At 44.2% G+C, this 19,155-nt stretch overlaps 1 protein-coding gene and 1 long non-coding RNA gene across 2 annotated transcripts in view; one reads left to right on the plus strand and one right to left on the minus strand.

The window, feature by feature from the left end:
- The window catches only part of LOC131833504 (uncharacterized), a 35,153-nt gene extending 30,892 nt beyond the window's left edge, over positions 1-4,261 (plus strand). Inside the window, exons 3-4 of the long non-coding RNA XR_009354497.1 lie at positions 1,705-1,881; positions 2,149-4,261. This is a non-coding gene — a long non-coding RNA (uncharacterized LOC131833504). The remainder of the gene's footprint in view (positions 1-1,704; positions 1,882-2,148) is intronic.
- Positions 1-19,155, minus strand: part of SLC16A10 (solute carrier family 16 member 10) — a 122,012-nt gene that overhangs the window by 8,956 nt on the left and 93,901 nt on the right. The window contains exon 4 of the mRNA XM_059176842.1: positions 5,865-6,008. Coding sequence (XP_059032825.1) covers positions 5,865-6,008 — 144 coding nt within the window. The remainder of the gene's footprint in view (positions 1-5,864; positions 6,009-19,155) is intronic.

Consider the following 19,155-nt stretch of genomic DNA (forward strand, 5'->3'; position numbering starts at 1 on the left):
TCTGCTTAAGGTTCTCTTTTTCCTTCTCCCTCTGCCCCTCCCCACCTCTTAAAAAAAAAAAAAAAGTTTCAAATTTATGTATATATTACTATATATTTGAACTTAACAATTTCTTAATCCTTTACCCGACTATGAGTTCTCAGTTCAAACTATATTAACTATATTATTCTCCCTTTTTCAATTACTTGACAATAACTATTGTTACTCAAAATTGTTAAGTTTTAATAAATAGAAATTGTTATTTAAAAGTAAAGTTTCTTGGTTTTTTGTTAAGAATTGAGTTCATTGGCATTTACACATTTATCCTTTACCATCTCTCAGAAAATAGCTCGTGAACTGTTCAAAGGGGAGTTTCTGTATTTTATCATTTCCCCAAATAAATACTGATCCATACATCAAATATTGATTTGTAAATACTGGGCTCCAGTTTGAAAGATAAATAGATTTAGTATTACTACAAACTTCTTTCCCCTCCTCCAGCACAGCAGCTCTGGTTAGATTTAAATGAGTTTTTTTTTTTTTAAAGATTTCATTTATTTGACAGAGAGACACAGAGAGAGAGGGAACACAAGCAGGAGGAGTGGGAGGGAGAAGCAGGCTTTCCGAGGAGCAGGGAGCCAGGTGCGGGGCTTAATCCCAGGACTCCTGGTATGATGATGACCTGAGCCGAAGGCAGATGGCTTAATGGAGTCTCTCAAGCGCCCCTAAATGAAGTATTCAGAGGCCCCTAATTCTCTGCTAGCCTCTGGCACTGACATTTAATAAGGCATTGACGGTTGAGATGTCTTTCTTGCTTTTGTTTTCTTAAAATCACCCAAGGAAATATCTTCTGTCACAGTATTATAGGTTCTATTACAGAACACCTTGCTTGAGTTTGTTTACATACTTAATAAAAAAATTGGGGTGGGTCTTTCTTTCCCTTTTTTTTTTTTCCTATTATCTTTCCCTATTTCTATCACTAAAAGAACATTCTTGGAGAAATGTCAGTTTTAAGTTTTGCTCAGGAATCTAAGTATAGTTCCAGAAGAAAAATGAGCTGCACCTGAATAAGCAGGAGGCATTTTCAGAGGCAGACACACACAACTGGCCCCAGTTAGAGTCAAGTGTTGCTCCTACGAATTTATTCAATATAAAGTTTCCAGACGTTTCCAGCTAGGAGCCCTGAGCAGAAAGCCTTTAACCGTTAATATTCCATATGATGCAATTCAGTCATCTCTTTGCTCGGCATTTAAAGTGGTTAAGCTGAAAACACGAAACCAGGACCCTGACGGAGTTTACATTCAGAACTCTGAAGCGGAGGTGTGAGACTGCCGAACCAGGAGGTGAGGAGTCTGTCTATAAGCAGAGGTCACCGGGGCGCCTGGCTCACTTGGTGGTGCGTGCGACCCAGGGTTGTGAGTTCGAGCCCCACGTTGGATGTACAGATAACTTTAAAAAAATTATAAGCAAAGATCTCTAGTTCAGGATAACCAAGGTCTCCTTTCTTGAGACCTGTTCCAAATCAGGATCTGCTTCAGTATTTGATAGAATATTAAAACGTAATCAAAGGAAGGGTTTATTAATCACCCGCTCTGGGGAGATACTTTACATGGTTGTCACCGTGACTCCTTACCGCAGCCCTCGGCCGCTTCTGGAGACAGCTGGTGACAAGAACTGGGGTAAACTCATGTCTCACTCCAGAGTCTGTGCTTTTCTGCTCTGCAGCCTCCCAGACCCAAGATGATTGTGACCAGAAATCCGACCACGTGGGAGGTTGTGAAGTGTGTTCCGTGCCCAGCTGCTAGGAGACGGGGAGGGGAGAGAAGTGTCACAGCTGGTGCGGCTGGGCCGTAACGGACAGAAGCCGGGAGCGGGTATGTCTGCCCCACCCATGACGAGAAGGTAAGGAAGGTGAGCAGTGGGAGCCTTCCAGATCTCACGGGCCAGGCCAAGAGGCCGCCAGCCAGCGAGGGAAAGAAAGGGCGAAAAGCAAACAGGCAGAGCTGGAGTCGGTTGCGGCAAAGAACAGCCAAGAATCAAAAACCAAACTGAATGGTTGGGAGTTGGGCAGGGAAGCGGAGGAAAAGGAGAGACAGAGGAGGGGAGTGATGTAAAGGAGCGAGGCCAGGAGCCACAGCACACACTGAAGGCCCTCCTTCTCCTTCACAGGCCTCTCGGAAATGCAGTCCGCTCACCTGTGACTCAGCAGACACTACTGTGGAGAATGGATTACTGCTTCCATCTCAGGAATCTCTCCTCCACATACAACCGCAGTGACTTTAAAATGTAAAATCAGGGGGTGCCTGGGTGGCTCAGTCAGTTGAGCGTCTGCCTTCCCCTCAGATCATGATCCCAGGGTCCTGGGATCGAGTCCTATGTCGGGCTCCCTGCTTAGCCGGGAGCCTGCTTCTCCCTCTGTCCCTCTCCTGGCTCATGCTCTCTCTCTCTCAAATACAAAAAGAAAATCCTTAAAAAATAAAAAATAAAGTGTGAAATCAGGGGCACCTGACTCTTGATTTCAGCTCAGGTCATGATCTCAGGGTCGTGAAATCGAGCCCTGTGTCGGGCTCCATGCTCAGTGGGGTGTCTGCTTGAGATTCTTCCCCTCTCCTTCTCCCTCACTCAAATAAATACATCTTTTTAAAAAATGTGAAATCAAACCACGTCATTCTCCAGTAAAGACTCACTACACTTAAAGTAAAATCTCTTCATTTGGCTTTTAAGGTCCTATACAATGTGGCCCTTCCTAGTTTCCCAAACTCTTGCCATGTCACTCCCTATCTTCTTGAGCTCTTCCTTTTTCCTGCCCCCAGTATTGCTCGAGGAACTCAGGGGCCATGCGTGTCTTGTGTGTATTAGCCTGCCCGGGTCTAGGCTGGATGGAGCACAGTAGACACAATCGTTGGAAAGAATGAAAGAAGCGGAGAGTCCGTAATGCAGCAAGTGTCCATTAGAGGGTTCCCTTAACCATTGAGAACAAGACCAACTGTTCTACAAGCAGGTCCGCAGAAAAGGTCCTAATGAAAGTAGACTGATCATAACACAGTAAACGCTTTCAAAAGGAGCACTCTACCAGCTATGGACGCTTCCTTCCACCACATGACCAGACTCCTTTCTGCAGACAGCAGAGGGGATCCACACACAGCCACCCACAGCGAGGCCGCCTCCCTGCTCCTCAGGGTTCACACCTCCAATACCGTCCTCAAAGGGCTGGGGTTAGGAGTACCAGAGACTGCACGTGGGGCCCTGAGCTCATGTCTGCCACATGGAAATAATAAATGGCAGCTGCTGTTATTTCAAATCACTTAATGAAAGTTATTTTATCTGTAATAAATGCTTTCTCCAATCATTTTCCTGCATCCAAATCCTACTTAAGGCCCGGTTCAAATACTGCCGCCCATCTATACGGTGAGGAGACACGCTGGGTTCCCTACTCCCAAACCGCCCCCACCCCAGACTCCCCTTCACCTTCCCTTCACAGCCAAGCTTCTGAGCACAGTAGTCTATGTGGCCATTCATTCAGTGACTATGATCATTCGTTAGCACCTGCCACTAGGCTGAAACTCTGTTGCTAAATCCAATGAAAACCTTTTAGTCTTTTTTTTTTTAAATTTTATTTATTTATTTGAGAGAGCATGAGAGAGGGGAAGTCAGAGGGAGAAGCCGACTCCCCATGGGGCTGGGAGTCCCATGCGGGACTCGATTCCGGGACTCTGGGATCATGACCCGAGCCGAAGGCCGTTGCCTAACCACGTGAGCCACGCAGGTGCCAAAACCCTTTCAGTCTCTGACGTGCTTGCCGTCTCACTAGCTGCTGACACTGCCGAGCACTCCTGCCTCTGAAAACACTCTGCGCCCTGCTTCCTTCCCACCACTGGCCACTCCTTTCATTCCCCGCTGCACACTGGGACCTCCACCCCCGCATACAGCCCGCGAATGCCGAAGTCCCACAGGTCTCTTGACTCTCTCAGGAGCTCCAAACCCAACCTTCCCATCAGCAGCACAAATTTAAAATGGCAAAAATGAACTCAGCATCTTACTCTATTACTGAATCATTGACCTTAATGAAGCAGCACAAGCATCCAGTCTGTGACTAGAACCACAAACCTCACACCCTGCGGAGGGGGCCCCATCACCCCCCAGGGTCCTGGCTTCAAACCGCTTCATTGCAATGCTTCTGCCTTGGCTCCTCCTGCCTCGACGACTTCAATAGTCTCCAGCCAGTCCCTCTGTTTTTTAAACAGCCTTATTGAGATAATAAATTCACATACCATAAAATTCACCCCTTTAAAGTCAATACTGTGTGGGTTTTAGTTAACAAAGTTGTACCACCATCACTACTGCCTAATTTTAGAGTACTTCTATCACCCCAGGAAGAGTCCCCATACCCTGTAGCAGTTACTCCCCAGTGCCTCCTCCTCCTGCCCCAGCAACCACGAATCTGCTTTCTGTCTCTGTGGCCTGCCTATTCGGGCCACGTCACAGAAAGGCAGCTATACGACCCGCAGCCTTCCGGGGCGGTCAGAACCCCTGCCCCGCCTCCACTAATTCCACTCTTCGCTGAATTAAGCTTAATAAAATACGACTCGTGCCATGTCGCTTCCTTGGTTAAAACCCTCTCATTGGGGGCACCAGGGTGGCTCAGTGGGTTAAAGCCTCTGCCTTTGGCTCAGGTCATGATCCCAGAGCCCCGCATCGGGCTCTCTGCTCGGCAGGGAGCCTGCTTCCTCCTCTCTCTCTGCATACTTGTGATCTCTGCCTGTCAAATAAATAAAATCTTAAAAAAAACAAAAAAAAACAAAAAAACCCTCTCATGGCTCCTGGTAGACGTCAGGACAGTGGTCATGCTCCTCCGCACCTGCCTCCTGCGTCTCCCTCCAGCCCGTCTACTTTATCCCCTTTCACTCAGCTTCCCAGACATAATAGACCATGTCACACCTCCACCTGTCTGCCCACGGGGTTTTGTCTGCTTGGAACACACTTCTCTGCTTTATCCATCTGACTGCCACTCACGTCGGAACACCCCACCAGCCAGGAACCCTCGCTAGCAACTCAGATGTCTGGTGCCCATGTTTCTACGGCACCTTCTAGAACAGTCATTATTCTACTGCACCGTAACACTGTTTTATCTGTCTCCCCATGAGACCATCAGCTACTAACTGAGGGCCCAGGTCCTGTTTCATGCTTCCCCTGCAGCATTTAGCACAGTGTCCAGCATGGAGGAGTCATTTAAGCACTTGTCAAATGAGTGTCAGTATGGTCTTGGAATTAGCATTAGTTTCGTGCACACCCCTCGACGCCCAGGAGGCAATGTGCAATAAAGAAGTTCAAAAGAAACACACACCCCCGAATTTCACAAGATATTGCAAAAGGCACATGACTATGAGAACAGTGCCAAAAATAAAACATTCTTCTTAGAAAAAGTAATGGGCAAAAACCATTTGGATTTGGTAGAGTTCCGTGACAAAACAAATAAGATTGTTGTTTGATCTTCAGTGTCCCATGTTGAAAACCCGAAACTCATTAGCGATTTTGCCCTCTGAAAAACTGCTGGTAGAAGTTAGGTTCCAGATGGCGCCTCAGTGGCTCAGTGGGTTAAAGCCTCTGACTTCACCTCAGGTCATGATCTCAGGGTCCTGGGATGGAGCCCCACATCGGGCTCTTTGCTCAGCAGGGAGCCTGCCTCCCCCACCCCTCTGCCTACCTCTCTTGCCTACTTGTGATCTCTGTCAAATAAATAAATAAAATCTTAAAAAAAAAAGGAAGTTAGGTTCCAGAAAATAGTTGTCATTTTTACAGAAGAATTTAAGTAAATAAATACGTATAACAAGACATGAAGAGATAAAAGATAATTTTGCCGGGGGCAAAGCAGCTTAAAAAAGTACCTGAAGATACACCTTCTTCACACCGGGCACATAATCTGCAATCCGGCCAAAGAGCAGCCGTCCAACTCCTGAAGTGATGCCAATGCACATAAGAACCACCTCTTTGTTTTTTCCATCTTGAAATCTCTCGTTCACATATTTCATCTGTGGGCCAAAGAGAAAAAAGCGACACTAAATATGGTAGGAAAAATTGGCAAGTTTTGACACAAAATGCCTTTGTGTCTCCACAATGTTATAGACTCTCACCCCCTTCCAAATCCAAATATTCATAAAATTTCTTCTGTGCTAGTTTTTCATCAGAACATATGAAGAACCCATTCATCAGAACCCATTCAAAAATGGGTTCCAACATGCATTCCTTTTTTTTTTTTTAAAGATTTTATTTATTTATTTGACAGACGGAGATCACAAGTAGGCAGAGCAGGCAGAGAGAGAGAGAAGGAAGCAGGCGCCCTGCCGAGCAGACAGCCCAATGCGGGGCTGGATCCCAGGACCCTGGGATGATGACCTGAGCCGAAGGCAGAGACCTTAACCCACTGAGCCACCCGGGCGCTCCCCAATACGCATTTTCCAAGTTAGCACTTTGAACATGTCGGACAACCTTGCTCTGTCAGGGTCACCTAAGAACGCCATCATCTGCTCTCCTTAAAGGCAGTTTAAGGCAGTTTCACATCTTCTTGGAGAACCTGAACTAAACGGCCACCCCTGAAATAAGCTGTCCTGGAGCTTCCAGGATAAAAGTGTAAGGGTCCCTGGCTATGAATCTGCCCGGCTGTGTAGCATCAGGACAGACAGAGACACAGAAGCAGTTGAACACAGCGGTTAGGAGAAAACCCTCTTAGAAAGACTGCTTGGGTTCAAGTCTAGGGTCCATGCCTTATCAGCCTAGTGACCCTGAATAAGTTTTTAACCTCCAGATTCTCAATTACCTTGTCTATAATATGGAGATAGCAACAAACCTCAGGAGGGTGGTTTTGAGGATTAAAATAAAGTATCTGTGTAAAGAACTTAGAATAGTGCCTGACACATTTAATAATGATAAAATATTAATTTTAGGGGCTCCTGGGTGGCTCAGTGGGTCAAGCGTCTGCCTTTGGCTCAAGTCATGATCCCAAGGTCCTGGGATCGAGCCCCACAGCGGGCTCCCTGTCTCTGTCTCTCTCTCTCAAATAAATAAAATCTTTTTAAAAATATATTAATTTTAGGGTTTTTTTTAAAAAGGACCCTTTCCCTTAATTGACAGTGTGCCTAGAACAGTGACTATGAAATGGCCACCTGACAATGTGTTGGTTTTTTTTTTTTTTTTTAAGATGTATTTATTTGTTTGACAGAGAGAGAGCAAAGCAGAGGGAGTGAAGAGGAAGCCCGAGCCACCCAGATGCCCTGACAATGTTTTAAAAGGCAGTGTGACCAGGCAGGTGCTATCTTGGGTGACAAAACACGCAACTCAGCACCCACCAGCATAAGCTCTGCTCCACAGCCCCAAAGTGTCACCCTCTCTTAGCACATCCATTCTCTCAATGAGCATCTGTGCTCACAGGAGAAAAAGCATGTCTGTCCTCCTACTGCTTTCTCTGAAACCACAGAGATGTTTTCACAAATCCAAACAATTGTTTGAAACAATCAGACTTACTGTTCCCTACACCAAACTTTGGCCTGAATTCCAGAAGCCTGCAAAGCAAATTACCCCAGCAAGTTCAACGGCCCAGTGTTTCCAGGTGGTCCCAGATGCCTTCAGGGATGAATGAATGCCATCCCCTTAAGAGACTTCCATTTTGTATTTTTATGCCTACTTGGATAGACCAACACCAGTGCATCTGCCTGTTCCTTTTCAAAACGGGCAACTCCCATCCCCAACTTCTGCATTTTCACATTGGTCCAGAACAACCCTTTCACCTCATCAATCCCTCACGCATCACTTGCCCACTGTCCACATTTGTATTCTTTACTTCGGGATTAAAGGCCCCTCATAACCTCTCAGCAGTCGATCTTTGTGCCCTTATTATCTACTGACCCTCTACTGAAAAGCAGAAAATGCAGATGTCGACAGGTCTCGGGCAAGTAGCATTAAGGAGTAAAACACGCTTGTCGGAGAGAGGGAGTTCATTATTTCTATACAGGACCACCACGTTGCCAAGTCTATCTCCCAGCCCCCTTTTATTTTAAAAGAAAGCCAGAAATTTTTTGTTGAAATGTTGGCACCTACCTTAAATTTGGAATCCAGCAAGCTCCAACCCCATGCAAGCCAAACAGAACATGTCTGCAAACTGCATTAGGCTGTTAGGCTGGCTTTGATCTTAGCCCGAAACCCATGTGCCCAGCAGATAGGTTTATTCAGCGTCGCTTAAATGCGTCTCATATTTTTTCTTACCTCTCTATATTTCTGCTACCTCTTGTGTCATCTTTGCCTTTCTGAATCCCACCCATTCTTTAAGACTCTGCTCAAACCCCACCTTTTCTATAAAGCTGTCCTTGATCACCTGTCTTACATCCACTTCTTGTTACTGCCTAATGTTTTCATTGGCACCTTAAGTACTGAAAGTTCCTACCCAGCCTTTCTAGCTTCTAAAGCTACATATTCTCTTGTGTAAACTCTTATATGTCAAACTAGACCTATCCACCTGCCTGTTCCAAAGACACCACAAAGTCAGCAAGCCCCATTCTGAACGCCTTTCCCCTTCTCAACCTGGCCTCCCTCCGTTTCTGGCAACACTACTACTGTTGTCCCCATAACCACAGGGAGAAACTGAGTAACCATCCTAGATTACTCCCTCTCCATCCCCTAAGATCCAGGAGTCACCCCTAAACTCTGATGATTTTACCTCCTACCCTTCTCAGACACACTTTAGTTTAGGTTCCTTTTTGTTTGTTTGTTTGTTTTTAATTGAAGAATGGTAAAGTGATAGTACAAAGCTCCTGAGAAGGAGGGGACACGAGAGAGGGGTGCCACAGTTTAGGTTCCTATCACTCCTCACTTAGACAACAGCCTTCGAGCATGCTTCTGGCTTGCGGACCCACTCCTGAATCGCAGTCTCTTCTCTAAGACCACCAGATGAAGTTCAAAATTAAAATACTTCTCAGCCTAAGATCCTTTGCTGGCTCCCACAGTCTTCAGGGTAAAGCTCCGACTCCTGGTTGGACAGATGAAAGCCTTCCTGCTTTGCTGCCACAGCCTCACCTCCAGCTCCTGGCACGCTAACACTGTGCTGCCCGATTTGGTAGCTACTAGCCATGTGGGGACTACTGAGCCCCGAAAATGGAGCTAGTAAGTACAAAACCACACGACCAATTTGGAAGACTTACTGAAAACAAAGCACGTAAAATACCTCAATAATTTAAAAACTGACTCCAAGCTGAAATATTTTGCCTGTATTAGTTACTACCTTCATATAATTGTTTAAGATTTGGAAACTAGAAAATTATAAATTACATACGCAGCTTGCATTGCATTTCTATGGAATGGTGCTGATCTAAGAAATCCACTTGTGGCTGCACAGAGGAGAGAGCTGTTGATAAAGGTAATCTCTAACTGGCTTATTTCTCTGGGTCCTTATCACCCCTCATGAAGTGAAATTAGACAAAGTGGAAAGATGGATTCCAGCTCATTCTGAAGAAAATAAATACCCTGACTTACGGCAGGTGGGATATAATTATGTGTATTCACCAGCTTTATTTTGGAATTTGAATCCAAACTTAATGTATTATTCTACTTCAGTAAGTACCCACAGGATCTATTATAACTTTTTAAAAGACATTCTTCAGTATTCAAGAAAACTAAATTCACTAGCCATTCTTTTGATAAAACTAAGAACACCTGACTGCCAAAGTGCTATCATCTTTTATTAGTGCTTTATTTCTCCCCTTGTCCTACTTTATAATCCTATATGAAATACTACGGTGAAATATTTGGAGCCTTTTGAAAGTCGGTAAGTTTGGTAAATTCAAACTACGCTTAAGTGGAAACTTACTTCCTCAACTATAAGGGGTGTTATTTCATTGAGATGTATTGCTGTTGTTGCTGTTAAAATAAAACAAGTACTTCAGCTTCTAATACCTCCTCCCCACCAGCAGCCAAAATCTGCAAGCTAAAAAAGTTTCTCTGGTCAGTAAGTGAGGGAATTTGAGGGCCCGGAGAACGGAATCTAGGGATGCTGGATCTCTGGGTCCGAGAGATCCTTCCTCAGTGAGGTACCAGTACCCAGAAGATCTGATGTTTTCTCCTTACAGCCTGGGCCTCCCATGATTGCCGCAGACTATTTTATGAGTTTCTACCTATGTCTCATCCTCTGGAGACTGGCATGCACTGTAGCAGAAAGCATGAATACTGGGCAAAATTGCTATGTCTACTAACGAGTACATGGATAAGAACATGAAAATATTGGACAGATGTTTCCATACTTGATCTAACTTATTTTAACCTTTTTTTTTGTTGAGGGAGGGGGCAAGCAGGCGAGGGGAAGAGGTAGAGAGCAAGAGAGCGAGAGAGAGAGAGAGAGAATCCTAAGCAGGTTCCATGTAGAGCACAGCATGGAATTTGATCCCACGATTCTGAGATCTTGACCTAAGCCCAAATCAAGAGTCAGAGACTCAACTGACTGAGCCACCAGGCGTGCCTTAAATCTCACTTTTTTTAAATGAGCATTTTCTTAAAGATTTATTTTAGAGAGAGAGAAAGAGAGGGAGAGAGAGACACACTCAAGCAGACTCCCTGCTGAGTGCAGAGCCCAAGGCAGGGCTTGATCGCGGGACCATGAGATCATGAACAGGACCACTCCACTGACTGAGCCACCACACACCCCTAATCTAATTACAGGGTTTAAAACGGAGGCCACTAGTGCAAAAGGAAGAACACCATTCTGTAGAGCAGCTGTTTCAAGCAGACTTTATCTGAACTTGTGTGTGCCTTCCACGCAGGAGTCAGTCTTTTATTTCTTCCCCCAAACATGTGTTTACTTCTCTCACAGATGACTAAAACCTCGCTGACACTTTGAATGCCCCCTGCTCCTGAAACATTTTTCATCATTTAAGCAAGAACTTTTGTTAACCATAAAAGCTATTTTTGGACTGTGTGAAACCCTATTTACTGTTTTGTTACCCGAAGTAACCAAGAACTCATATCCCTAAATATCTGCTCATTCTACACTATGGGTGAAAGAAAGAAAAAAAAAAAAACAAAGCAGTTCACACTTTTCCTTTCCTCCCAACCATTCCCACTTCAAGTAAATGGTGATTCAACCTGTATCTGCAGATGACATGTTTCTGACCAGCCAGCTGAAGGGACAGGTCCCTTTTCCCTTACTGGAGCCCAGAGGCAGATTCCTTTTGAGAGGCTGGGGAAGGAGCCCAAGAAAGTCATCTTGCTGGGTTGGCTTCTCTCCCCTCTCCACGTCTCCCCTGCGGAGGAGCCAAGGCGCCAGACACAGGGAGACATCAGACCTAGTGTTCTTTCAGGAAGAATCCAGGCGGAGTCCTCTGGTTTTTAGTCCACCATGAAGGAAACTAAATGAGTGGCCATAGTATAAAACCAGCTCCAATAAAGCTGATAAATGCGGTAGAAACTCAAGCGTCTCCTTGACAAATAGCTGCACAACAGAAGAATACCCAATAGGAGGGAAACCTACAGCACCTTATTTGCAGAAACCCTCGAAACCCAGTGGTGGTACATACCAGCAAAGCAAGGAATTCATTGGTCAAAAAGGTCTAATAATTAGGGGCACCTGGGTGGCTTAGTGGGTTAAGCCTCTGCCTTCAACTCAGGTCAGGATCCCAGGGTCCTGGGATCGAGTCCCGCATTGGTCTCTCTGCTCAGTGGCGAGCCTGCTTCCTCCTCTCTCTGCCTACTTATGATCTCTGTCTGTCAAGTAAATAAATAAAATCTAAAAAAAAAAAAAAAAAAAAGGTCTGATAATTACCTACTGCTGTTTTCTGGAAGTATGTGACTTGGCCAATGCCATAATGATCTTTAGCTTCAACTGTCCTTGTCTCCAACTTTTTACGGGGATGGGTGACCTTTGCTTAATGTCTTCTATTTAACATTATGTAACTTATTACATAAAGAAGATGATCAAACAACTTTTGTTGGACTGTGTATCTTTGGGGAACAGTTAAAGAAGAGGAACTAGGGGACGCTTCAAGATGACTATTTCTGATGCTGGGCGTGCGGTAACAGCTGCTGGGTCAAGTTCAGAGTGCTAAAAAAAAAAAAAAAACAAAAAAAACAAAAACCCAAAAGGCAGTAATGTCAGGAGGCTGGGAAAGCAAGACAGAAACCGCCCCAACAGAGCATGGCTGGTGAGGGTGCTACCAGAGCTTCGGCTGCCTCTGCAGAACTCGCCCCAGAAAAAGCAACAGTATTTGTCACCCGAGGTTGTTGCAGTTACTGTGGCCTTTGAGAGACAAGCAGATTCTGGTAACGCAGCCTTATCTGTCCTTGCCTGGGAGGATTCTGACTCCCTGACCTTCTGCCCTTCTTCTTCATGTCCACGACAGCAAACTGGACAACAGGCACTCATTCTGTCCCTAGAAAAAACCTGCCTCTCTTATGGTACGTGCTACGGCCAAAAATGCGGCATTAACGCTGCACAATATTTTCAGGGGTTTTGTAACAAAGATTTTTGCAGCTCCCTACTTTCCAACAAGGATTCGGAGTTCAAAGCGCTTCTAGCCACTTTCTCTTCGCCCCAGAGACGAGCGGCTTCTGCCTGGTGCCTGTCACTTGCATGCAACCTCCATCCAACATTTGAAAAGCTATTCCATCCCTCTAAGAGACCGGTCTGCTGAAAATATACTTCTTTAAAGACAAACTCAAAGAGAAGAGCCTGGCCCCTTTAAAAATTAGAAAGGGAGCAGAAAGCCTGCTAGAGTAGTTAATGGATAATCTTAGAATTTGTTGCAAATCAAAACTTTACACTACCCTTTGACTTCACAGTAAGATGAGTAGAAATCTGAATAGGAAATAGGGTTTGGTCTGGTTTTTTTCTTCCTCTGTCTTTTTTAAGCAACTGTGTTTTCTCTATCTCAGTTTCTGCTAAGAAAAGGAAGTAAATTAAAACAAGAAGGGCATTCACTTAGAAAGTTTTTTTTTTTTTTTTTTTTACATGTGGACTGTGCACCAGCAAGCCCACTGAGGTGATCAAAGGTGGAAAAAAACTAAACTCACAGACTTGGAAACACAAAATTAAGCCCTTTATCTCAAAATAATATTGAAATACAACTGATGGCTATTAAAAGATATTCCTTGATCAGCCTCCAATGTTTTAGCTTGTTAAATTTGATCAACTGTGCTTTGAGAATAAAACAGTGCTAAGATCTGCTTGAAGTACGATTCACACAAACATACAATTCTTTGCCTACCAACATTTTTACGAATTGCCATCTTCAGGCATCCCAGTGCCTCTTACTAACAAGATGTTTCTGTCAGCACCACACCTGTGGAGCAGGTACCAACCGCCTCCTCAGCAGCTGACTAGGTCAAGAGCAGACCTTTGGCCTGACAGGATTTCCCGAGGCACAGGGAGTGGGCTCCGTTGGTTTTCTGAAACAGCCAGTCTTTCCATTTCATCACAATGGGCTTCTGTGGTGTCAGTAATCACAGTTGGCGCTGCTAAGATACGTTAAGGTCAGGACTAAGAAAATAGAGGAAGAGTTTCTGAATGACGGTTACTTAACAGCCACCAAGGAGCAAAAGAAAAACCAAGACACAGAAGAGTTCAGAAGGAAGAAAAATGGCTGATGGCTCAAAAAACCCTGATCTGATTTTAAAAACATCTTCTCATTCTAAAATTTCTTTAAAGCACTTATTTTGCCTTTTTTTTTTTTTTAAAGATTTTATTTATTTACTTGAAAAAGAGAGATCACAAGTAGGCAGAGAGGCAGGCAGAGAGGAAGGGAAACAGGCCCCCTGCCAAGCAGAGAGCCCAATGCGGGCGGGACTGGATCCCAGGACCCGGAGATCATGACCTGAGCTGAAGGCAGCGGCTTAACCCACTGAGCCACCCAGGTGCCCTGCCTTTTTTTTTTTTTTTTTTAAACAATAATTTCCCGGAGATTAAAAAAAAAAAAAAAAGGCAAAACAAAAAACATAAATAGTCCATCCTTGACATAGCAGTCACTAGATTGGCTCTAGATTTGGCAAAGTGTTCTAAGGAATGATCAGTCAAATCCAGTTTTGGATTTTGATGCCAGTTCAAATAATCCTGAATTTTAGGAGATGGACTTCAACTTCAAAGAGAAAATAAATCGCTAGGGTTTGGGAGTAACTTGAAGTTTAGTGACCCTGACAATTTCTATGCCAGATATCTCACGAATTATCAAAAACTGTGCTAGTCCTTCCTGAGCAATGAAAGATATTTAATCTGTTGAGTTTATTTACATTTATTAATTCCACCTAAACCTAAATTTGATTCAAAACAGTCTCCTTCTTGGTGTCTCATTCCTGGCACAGACTCGGTGCTCTCTTAGACCCTTGGTTCCCAGCTAATTTGGATGAACACAGTGCACTGACAATTAAGACAGTGTCTGTCTGGGGGTCAGGCCTGATTCTTGATTTCAGTTCAGGTCATGATCTCGGGGGTTGTGGATCTCTAGGTGTGGAGCCTACTTGGGATTCTCTCCCTCTGCCTCTGCCCATCCTTCTTGTTAAAAACAAAAACAAAAGCAAGAGTGTCTGCCTGTGAAGGAGTTAGAGCATCTGCCCTCTGGTAACATGGCTGCAGAGGGCTCAGCCCCAGTCCAAAACCCGCCTGCGTGACTAATACTTCAAAGAGCACTCTGAAAATACACCCCGGCCACAGCAGCCCTGCAGGCGTGGATTCCTGTTTGTGATGAAAGCTCTTCTGAGCTATCATGGGTTTCCATGTTTGCGTGTGTTTAGAAAAGGGGAGGTGTCCCACTCCTCCTGGCTTTGTAAAGGCATACAGGGATGAGTCTTCTCTATAATTCTAAGAATTATCTAATTGCTAACCAACTCCCTAGTATCACATCAAGTTAAAAAAATTTTTTTTATCTGAATGATGATGAAAAATAGTTAGAATTGGGCCTAGATCAGTTTTCCTACCACTAATGTCATTTCCATATATTTCTGAGATTGTCTACCCCCAGCTTTTTCTTTTCTGTTCTTTATTACCCTTTCCTAAGAAATTATTTTAAATATGTATGTGCAGTTCTGTTTTGTGGTTTTAAAGTTTCAGGAAGAAAAAGACCACACTGCTAGAGAGGGACAGATAAGATAAGAAAATGGAAAGCCTGAGTGGTCTAGATTAAGGATGCCGGCACAGCAGAGAGAAAACTTTTGTGATTGAGAGTTGGAAGGTCCAGGCATAGCAGGGGGAAAAAAATCTTTGGAGCTGAATTATGAGCTCTACCCCTTACTGATTTTCAGATCTTGGACATCAGTTTCCTGATCTGAAACCAATACTGCACGTTTGTTCACAATTTGGCCAGTAACATCCCCTCAGGGGTGTTTTGGAAATTTGTGGAGGGCTTTTTAATCTTTCTAATAAGGTTGTGCCCAAGTATTAACTTTTTAAAAATTTTTAAATAAAACTTATATGACCTAGTATTTACCATTTTAACCATTTTTTTAAGTGTACAGTTGCTGGGCATTAAATACACTTAGCCTCCGCTGCCACCACCACCTTCTATCCCCAGAACATTCTCGTTTTCCCAGACTGAAACACTGTTGCCATGAAATTTCCCCAAACCCCTGGAAACCACCACCATTCTACTTTGTTTCTATGACTGTGACTACTCTGGGTACCTCGGTATTTGACCTTCTATAGCTTATTTCACTCAGCGTAATGTCTTCAGGTTTCTTCCATGCTGTAAGCGTGTAGCCCAAGCATTAACGCTAGAGGCTGCTTTTAGGCAACAGGCTTGAGCAATGGAAACCCGAGCAAGGCAAAAGGGTTCACAGTGACCACTGACCACCGAGCTGACCCAAACAAGCTCATTAAGTGACCCACCTTGAAGCAGCCATTAGGCCCTAACTGACCATTACAACCAAGCACAAGCAAGATTACTAAGAAAGGACGGTAAGTTCCCACAATCCTTCCCTCTGCCCTATAACTGGTGCACCACCACCACCTTGTCAGAAGACAGTCCCTCCTTTGCTGTCCTACCCACTCCTCCCTTGCACCGTATTCAACAAACTTCTATCTCCTTTGTTCTGTCTTGGGTGAATTCTCTCACACCTGTGCCACCAGCCCCCACCCAGCTGGAATGCCCCACATTTGGTGGCCAGTTTGGAGACCCTCTGTCAGCTCTGGACTCTCTCCAGATTCTCCAGGAACTTCTCGGAACTTTCCCTCAACGGGAACTGACTCTCGTAACCTCTGAGCAAACTTGCTCTTTGGTGAGGATCTGAAGCCCCACGGGGAACACGCCAGACCACCCTTGCCTGAAAGGGTGAGGGATCCCCCCTCCCTCTCCTTTTTCTTTTCAGCCCTTTGGCAACCAACCCCAGTACTCCCCAGACAACTGGATGTCTCTGACCAAAACGGCTCCCTGTTGCGGTCTGAAGGTCTGAGGGCAAACAGGTTGGACTGCCCGTGCCTGTGAGGGTGAAGGACCCCTTTCGCTCTCCTCCCACTCCATCTACAGCTCATCTAGGGTGAACGGGCACCCCTTAGAGACTCAGTTGGGATCCTCTCTTGAGACTGGCTGACTCTCAGCTTCCTTGCTTCCCTTCTTGCCTTTGTTCTGGCAGATCCAGCTGCTGTCTTGACCTATAGGCAAAACACATTTCCACACATCTGAGGGGTGAGTTCTCTCCCTTCTTTTTCCAACCCTGCCAACCATGTGTCCGGCTTTCCCTGTTGCAGGAGACACCCCGGCAAGGATTGCAACTGCCATTCGCCCGTGACCCTCTCCTTGGTGGGTTGCCCCAGAAGGGTCAGTTGCCCTGCATAAGGTCCCATATTTTTCAGGTCAGTGGGAAGCCCTGACTGAAAGTGCGACCAGAAGTCAGAGTCTTGGGGCACCCGAGTGGCTCAGAGGGTTAAGCCTCTGCCTTCAGCTCAGCTCATGGTCAGGGTCCTGGGATCGAGCCCCAGGAGGGAGCCTGCTTCCCTCTCTCTCCACCTACTTGTGATCTTTCTCTTTATGTCAAATAAATAAATACAATCTTAAAAAAGAAAGAAATATAGAAAGAAAGACGATAGAAGTCAGTTTCATTCCACTCTGGGACAAGCCTCCTCTATTCCTTTGGACTCACTCTTGGGCTGTATTCTTTAAAACTGGAACAAATCTACAGACCTATAACCCTGGAACAAATAATACATTTTACATTAAATTAAAAAATCAAAAATTAAACTTAAAGAAAAAGAAAGTATACTTCTGGGAGAAAAAAAAATACTGGAACAAGTTACAAATTTGACCCCCAAAGCCTGAGGAAAAACATTTCTTCTTTTTATGTAACATTTCCTGGCCTCAGTACAGATCAAGAGGTATGGCTCCTCCACAGAACCCTTTCTTATAATACTATTTTCTAACTTGGCCTCTTTTGCTGGAACACTTCCAAACAGTCGGAGGTCTCGTAGGCACAAGGCTTCACAGCACTGTCCCCCAAATCCTGACCTCCACAAAAACTGTAGAATTTATCTTGCTCAGTTTCATGGCCCATCTGACCCTGTGTATAGCTTGCATAGTCTGTGGTAACCTGAAACTTTCAAGTTTTGCTTCAATGATAAAATGAAATCATTGGACAGTGACGTCATTTCCAAATAAGATAAAATATTAAAGTATTGATTACTAAATATAGGTTTATGCTTTTGGCTTCCCACTGCAGAGAAACTAAAGATACCTGGGTCTGTAGGAAAACATGCTTTGTGCCTTATTGGAAGACTGTCCTATGAAGGGAAAGCTTTAGTAAAGAATTTTGGGACGCCTGGGAGGCTGAGTCGGTTAAGCATCCAACTCTTGATTTTGACTAGGTCATGGTCTCAGGGTCGTGAGATGGAGCCCCACTTCATGCTCCTCACTCCGTGGGGAGTCTGCTTTTCTCTCTCTCTCTCTCCCTCTACCCCCTTCCACTCTACCTCTGCGCCCACATGCATGTGCAAACTCTAAAACAACTTTTTAAAGGAATTTTGGGGCCGCCTGGGTGGTTCAGTCAGTTAAGCATTTGCCTTCAGCTCAGGTCGTGATCCCAGGCTCCTGGCATCGAGTCCCACATCGGGATCCCTGCTCAGTGGGGAGTCTGCTTCTCCTTCTCTGCTCCCACTCCCCCTGCTTGTGCTGTCAAATAAATAATATCTTTAAAAAAAATAAAAAAGACAGTTTTCTTGGATTAAGTCTGCTCTTAATAAGAAAATGGAAGAGGTTGTTTTTGTTTTCTCTGTATCTGCCCAGAAAACCAAAGTTTCTGTTTTGTCTTTGTTGGGTCTTTGGTTACTTAAGAGAACTAAAACTTCTCCTTATTAAAGGAGCTAAGTTTGGCTAACAACTGTGTAACCCTCTTTTTGCCTTTGGAATCTCTCATTGCCACTTTGGGTAAATAAATTTTAAGTGTTGTAATGATCTGTAATCCTATTTGGGCAGGTACTTTATAACTTTGAGGGTTTTTTTAGGCAAAATTCCCAAGATTCAAATTCTAAATGAAATTTATTTGACTGAGCTTGTTTATTCAGTATGCTAACTTAATCCAGAATTTAGAAATTATATGAAATCCCTGAAGTTTCAAAATGTTTTAGTATAGGGTCATCACTTGACATTCTAATTATTAAAATGCTAGGTGTCACAGAAATAACCGGATTTCCTGGTCTGCTGCATTATAATGTATTCTCAGATCAGATCTTCAACCATGTCCACTTCTAAGGGTTTTGTGGGGTGTTTTTTTTTTTGTTTTTTTGTCATTTATAGTTGCTCTGTTGCTCTTGCAAAATGAGTTTTGTCTTCAAGGGGATTCGTAAAAAAGACTTTTGACAAATAGAGGTTTTTGAGGTCTTTAAAATCATAAAATTAAAATGGGTAAGAATTTCCAGAACCAGCCAAAAAAAGCTGCATTCCAACTGAAGAATTAGTCACATGAGACTAAGTGAATTCAGGAAGATGACTATAGTTTTAGTGAGTCTTGTTTAAAACATTGCTGATTCTCTAATGTTTGCTCTTCCAGATTAAGGAGATTTTCTCTTAAAATATATATGACTTACAGAGGTTTGATAAAGCATTCCCTTGTGAACAAATGGAAACCTTTTTTCTCCCCACCTGAACTTTCTGAAATTCCAAAATTCTCACTCAGTATTCTTCCTCCCATGGCAATTATAGTTATTTGCATAAGATCGGTAAGAATCTG

The sequence above is a fragment of the Mustela lutreola genome, chromosome 6 (genome assembly GCF_030435805.1).
Source record: "Mustela lutreola isolate mMusLut2 chromosome 6, mMusLut2.pri, whole genome shotgun sequence".
Taxonomy (NCBI): Eukaryota; Metazoa; Chordata; class Mammalia; order Carnivora; family Mustelidae; genus Mustela; species Mustela lutreola.